General features: G+C 41.8%; 1 protein-coding gene across 1 annotated transcript in view; it reads left to right on the top strand.

Moving 5' to 3' along the window:
* Positions 1 to 346: 346 nt before the first annotated feature.
* SARC_03082 (hypothetical protein) overlaps positions 347 to 1882 on the top strand; it is a gene marked incomplete at its 5' end in the record, with an annotated part of 4271 nt that continues 2735 nt past the window's right edge. The window contains 3 exons of the mRNA XM_014303135.1: positions 347 to 442; positions 853 to 1000; positions 1579 to 1704. Coding sequence (XP_014158610.1) covers positions 347 to 442; positions 853 to 1000; positions 1579 to 1704 — 370 coding nt within the window. The remainder of the gene's footprint in view (positions 443 to 852; positions 1001 to 1578; positions 1705 to 1882) is intronic.

The raw sequence follows: 1882 nt of genomic DNA on the forward strand, positions 1-1882 counted from the left end.
CACGTATGCAATTTCATTGTGATAAATTCATTTATGTAGCCGTGATGTTTGTTTCTACGCCACGTATAACACATATATCTAGTGATTTGTGCACGTGGCGTATTCTTTTAATGGATTCAGCTTCAAGTACACACATATATTGGTAGTCACACAAACTACAAGATAGACCTTGCGGAACGCAGATGAGACATGTAGAATCCATAGCGCACCAAAAAAAAAACTTTGCCATATTCTACTTCCCTTGATATATTCACTATTTTTCCATGCCGTATTGGATTTTGCCATATCTAAACATGTCTATATTCGTCTGTATTGTCGCACTGAAATATCTTTCCGAGCTTTCATTATGCCTGGTTTCACGACAGATCTTCCCATATTAGGCCATGAAGCGGGAGTGACGATTAAGACGAAGAATCACGTCGCAGAGAGTACGACGGATAAAGTATGTCTTCGTAAGTCGGCGTTGTACGTAATATCATACTGACACCGAACACAGGCTGTTGCGGTACACTTTCTATTACGCCCGAAAGGGCCAGAATAGTATGCTTGTATACGTGTATGCTTCTAAAAAGTGGTCCCCGCCTCATACATATTCTGCTGTGTGGAAGACCAGAATGTTTTGCAATAACCTTCCAGTCTATAAACACGTGCACGAATCAAATCTTAATTTCCTGCACATGCCCCTTATGAAAAATAGGTTACACGTGTGATACCTCAGACAGCTCATTACAATTGCAAAAGCAAAGACACACCGTATCATAGTCTCGGTGAAATCGCAGTGTTGATATACTCAGAGATAACTTTTTTTCATTGTTTTCAAATTAACCCATCTGTGTAATGTTCCGTGCGCAGCGCTCATCGGCGACGGTACCGTCTCTATCTGAGCCTAAATCGAGAAATACCAAACGGTTTATATCGGGAGATAAGGCAACAAATGACGCGAATCGGAGACAACATATGTGTCAGAAACTCGTTAGCAAGGTAGTCAAGACTGATAGTGGTATGTGTTGCATTTTCAGACCGGAAGTTAATCCACTTTCGGCAGCCTCAGTTTATAAATTGAATCAATTTGTCTGTCTCTATTGCCTGTATTGAACTCTGTAAACAAATCCCGATTTTCGAGTACATGTCGTACATTTGTCTGCTCTATGTCGTGTCCATCACAACATCTCTACTTCAAGTGTACATGTATACCAACTCCATCTGAGCAAAATAAAAATGAGGTTATCCGTCAGATTTCACGTGATACTGTTATATCGATACGTTTGGGCCTTTCTGCTTGCCTACGCTGTACGCCACTTCTAAGCTCTAGTCCATGCGCTGCGGTCCCCTTTTAAATGTTTGTATTGAAGCTCTTGGGGGAAACGAATAAATAGGGTAACGACAGTACCTGGCGCACTATGACACTTATATTTCACATGCGTGTTAAATTCAACTGTAGTGGACAAACAATATGCACATCCATGTGTAGCGGTACTGACTCAGACACCTCGTAGTGCATACTACACAGGCGTAATCTGTATCCAACATTAGTGTACCCCCTGGCCTAATTCATCCCCATCACCTTCCAATCTGTAGAATGGCAGAGAAGCTTGGTTCTCAGCGCAGTAGTGGACGCCGACAATTATATCTACTACGTCCCTATGTATGTACTGTACGCACTGGAAGCCTATCCAAGCTATTTCGTAGCTATATACGTCAACGGTATGTGACACTTACTATTGGCTTCACAATTTCATTGATTTATTTATTATGTGATATAGAGTGGCCGATTGCATGAAGTGTCACCACCTCGCACTCGTTCCAGTGCAAAAGCGTTGCGAGACTCACCAGTAACCGAAATTCATTTCGGTCCGTATGAACCTTGTGTGAATTTGAACGA

The sequence above is a fragment of the Sphaeroforma arctica genome, assembly GCF_001186125.1.
Source record: "Sphaeroforma arctica JP610 unplaced genomic scaffold supercont1.150, whole genome shotgun sequence".
In the NCBI taxonomy this organism is placed as follows: Eukaryota; class Ichthyosporea; order Ichthyophonida; genus Sphaeroforma; species Sphaeroforma arctica.